Raw genomic sequence first — 3,622 nt, forward strand, 5'->3', positions numbered from 1 at the left:
AAGAAAGTATTCTAAGTGTTCACTAATCAACATGAAGCTTGAACTAACTTGGGGCTCCATGCTCAACTTAGGGGAGGGGTTTCAGACAGAGCCTCCTGGACCTGGTTCAATCTTCACGCGGAGCTTGTTGAGTGGGTGCTCCTCTCCAGTGATGTCCATGTGCTGGCGCAGCAGAGCCCGCCCAGTTGCGGCCTCCAAGCAGGTGTATGCAGCCCCTGGGGCAAAATCAAACAGAAGCCCCAAGAGAAGTTTGTCACCACATTGAAGGATACCCTTCTGACACACATGCTGTGCTGCCCCCTTGTGGCCTCACGAAGAACAGTGACAGACACCTGAAACTTAACACCACTACTCTCCTGGGGACCCTGAGGGCAAACAAGGTCACTTACACACAACCTAACCTAGTCCCCAGCTCCTCAGCTGCTCTGGGCTACAAAGGACTCGGTTCGCTTAGGCTGTGGGTCTCTAGTACAAATGAGGACTGGGAGAATCATGTCTTTTCTCTGATGGATACTGTTTTCTGTCAACATATTTTTTATTTATTTAATAATGATAATAAATTCTTTATTTATTTAAAAATAATAAATCTGTTGCCCTGGGTAGAGGGCTGTGGCGTCATAGCTCACAGCAACCCCATACTTTTGGGCCCAAGTGATCCTCTCACCTCAGCCTTCTGAGTATAGGCACCCACCACTAGAAAAACCTAGCTAGTTTTTCTTTTTTTTAAGAGACAGAGTCTCACTTTATTGCCCTCAGTAGAGTGCCATGGCATCACAGCTCACAGCAACCTCCAACTCCTGGGCTTAGGCGATTCTCTTCCCTCAGCCTCCCGAGTAGCTGGGACTACAGGTGCCCGCCACAATACCTGGCTTTTTGTTACAGTTTGGCCAGGGCCAGGTTCAAACCTGCCACCCTCGGTATATGGGGCCAGCGCCCTACCCACTGAGCCACAGGAGCTGCCCAGTTTTTCTGTTTTTATAGAGACAGGGTCTTCCTCTTGCTCAGGCTAGTCTCAAACTCCTGGCCTCAAGCAATTCTCCCACCCTGGCTCTCAAAGTGCTAGGATTACAGGTGGAGCCACCATGCCTGGCTATGTACTCAGAATGAAACAATAAACTTGTACAAACTTTCTGGGAGGTAATGAACAATTTACACTCAAAAGCTTTTAAAATATTCAGACCCAGAAATTATGATTTTAAGAATCTATGATTTTGATTATGAAAATTGATTTTGAAATTATGATTTCAAAATATGTCAAGGGAAAATTGCTAACAACCTTTTCAACAACTAGAGATTGACTAAAACATCCATGCTATACAGCTACAGAAGAAAAGTTAAATGAATTGGGGAAATGTTTAACCTTATCAAGTTAAAAAAAATCCAGTTGTAAAACTACATATGGTTTGATAATTCACACACACACAAATGTTTGAAAGGATATAGTACTACCTCCTCCCTTCCCACTCATCTCCATCCTGAAACCCCCAAAGGAGATCCCACTGGCCTTACAGGTGAAGGAATGGGAGGCAGAATCCTTAGGATGATGGACACCTTACCAAAGAGGATGGTGGAGATCCTCCTCTGGGCATACATGGTGAAACCTTCATTGAGCCAGAATTCACCCCAATTGGCATTGGTGACCAGGTTTCCAAACCAACTGTGGGAGATCTCATGGATGATGACATCAACCAAGGAGCGGTCCCCTGCTAGCAGGCAGGGGGTGACAAAGGTCAGACAAGGGTTCTCCATTCCTCCAAATGGAAAGGATGGTGGCATGAAGAGCAAGTCGTACCTGCCAAGAAGGCGGAAAGTCTCAGCAAGGTCTCGGCTCCCCAGAACATACCCTACCTCGATTTCCTGAGCAATGGCTTTCCCCATCTACAGTAGAACCTGTGTAAGTTGCCCACCCAGGGGACTGTAACAAACTAGTCAATATACAGAGGTGGTCAATATAAGGAATTAGGCTACTGCATGTCCAGTCTATGAAAATTAGGTCAACTTAAGGAGGTGCTCAATATGTGGAGGTGAACTATGGAGCTTCTGCTGTATTTCCAAGCCCTACAAAATACACTCACTAAACAGGCAAAGTACAATTTTCTGCCCACTGCTGAAAATAAAGCCCAGGCTCCTCCATTTTTCTCCCTGCAGCTTCTGTGCCTTGTGCGAATTCCCTTTTTTTTTTCATCTTAATTTTCAGGGGAACTTTGCTCTAGGAGACGGAAGAAAGAGAAGCTGCACCAGCAGGAAGAATAGAAACCAAGGATTCTGTTTAACAAAAGACATCAGAGTCCATGTGATACCACACCTGCCCCAAACGTAGGGTCCGAAAAGTTTCTCTCCTGTTGTCAAAAATTCTTCTACCACCCCGTTGTACTCCTCTTTGGCTCTGTCAATCAGACAGGGCTCTGCCCACACGCGGCTCCTAAGGATAAGGGTGTAAAGAAAGCAGAGTGGTGTTTAGAGACCATCACAGTGACCTGATCTGGAAAGCACCTGTAGAAGAAAACTGGCCTCGATCCCATGTTTGAGTCAAATGAATGTGACAATGTGGTAAGCCACAGAGACAGAGAGACAGGAGACATAAGGATCACCTGCACAGATGCAAAAAACTGCTCACCACCCCTGAGAAATGAGAACGCCAAGACAGCCTTCTGGGGTTGGAGGCTGCCTCCTCTAGGAAACAGGGTCTAAACCCACAGTGCTATAGGGTTACAGCTTTAACACTGGTGCTATCTTGAAAAAGGTTAAACAACCTCTCTGAGCCTCAGTTTCCTCATCTATAAAATGAGTAGTGAGGATCAGCTTGGCACCTGTAGCTCAAGCGGCTAGGGCGCCAGCCACATACACCAGAGCTGGAGGGTTCGAATCCAGCCTAGAAACAACAATGACAACTACAACTAAAAAAAAAAAAAAAAAAAATTGTTAATTATCTTAGGTACAATAATGTTGTAGTCATAATGGAGAATGTCTTTATTCCTCAGAGGCAGGCACATTGAATTACTTGCCTTTAAATGGTCCAGCAAAACCAAAAGCAAATCTACTCATAAGTAAGACTAATATGACAAAACGGGTGGTTATACAAGTGTTGCATGCCACATCCTTTCAATTTTCTATATATTTTAAATTTTCATAATAAAAAGATGGGGAAACAAAGGTGAATAGGAGGAAACAAAACCAAAACCAAAAACCCCAAGCAGATCCAGTCTAATGTAAAAATGCAAAGAATGCAGGGCTTCTGTAACCGAAGCCTGTGCCCTCACCAAGAGTTCCCAGATACCACACGGAGCTGCTCTCCCACATAGTCATACCGAGGGAGAGAGACATGGCAAAGCTGGGTGGACTCAAGCTTGGATGAGGCAAGGCTTCCTCTCTGCCCCTGCAGAAGCTCAGAAACTATTCTAGCAGGAGGAAAAATACCAAGAAACCAGTATCAGGTGCTTCCCAAGTATCAAAGCAAGTACACAGCAGTGGAGAACTGCATGTGCCAAGAGTCCAGGGTTACAGGAGTCTACAGCGTCAGACTAGGGTGGGAAGGCAGCGGTGGGAGATGGGACACAGAGGCTCTTGTATGCCACATTATAGAACTGGACCTTGAAGCCCTCGGAGCATTTTATTTATTTTT

At 45.4% G+C, this 3,622-nt stretch overlaps 1 protein-coding gene across 1 annotated transcript in view; it reads right to left on the minus strand.

The window, feature by feature from the left end:
- The window catches only part of RNPEP (arginyl aminopeptidase), a 22,010-nt gene that overhangs the window by 6,524 nt on the left and 11,864 nt on the right, over nt 1-3,622 (minus strand). Inside the window, exons 4-6 of the mRNA XM_003792274.3 lie at nt 2,306-2,422; nt 1,557-1,792; nt 102-215 (exon numbers count right to left, since the gene is read on the minus strand). Coding sequence (XP_003792322.1) covers nt 102-215; nt 1,557-1,792; nt 2,306-2,422 — 467 coding nt within the window. The remainder of the gene's footprint in view (nt 1-101; nt 216-1,556; nt 1,793-2,305; nt 2,423-3,622) is intronic.

This window comes from Otolemur garnettii, unplaced genomic scaffold (assembly GCF_000181295.1).
Source record: "Otolemur garnettii isolate 467f Iridium unplaced genomic scaffold, OtoGar3 scaffold00055, whole genome shotgun sequence".
NCBI classification, from domain to species: Eukaryota; Metazoa; Chordata; class Mammalia; order Primates; family Galagidae; genus Otolemur; species Otolemur garnettii.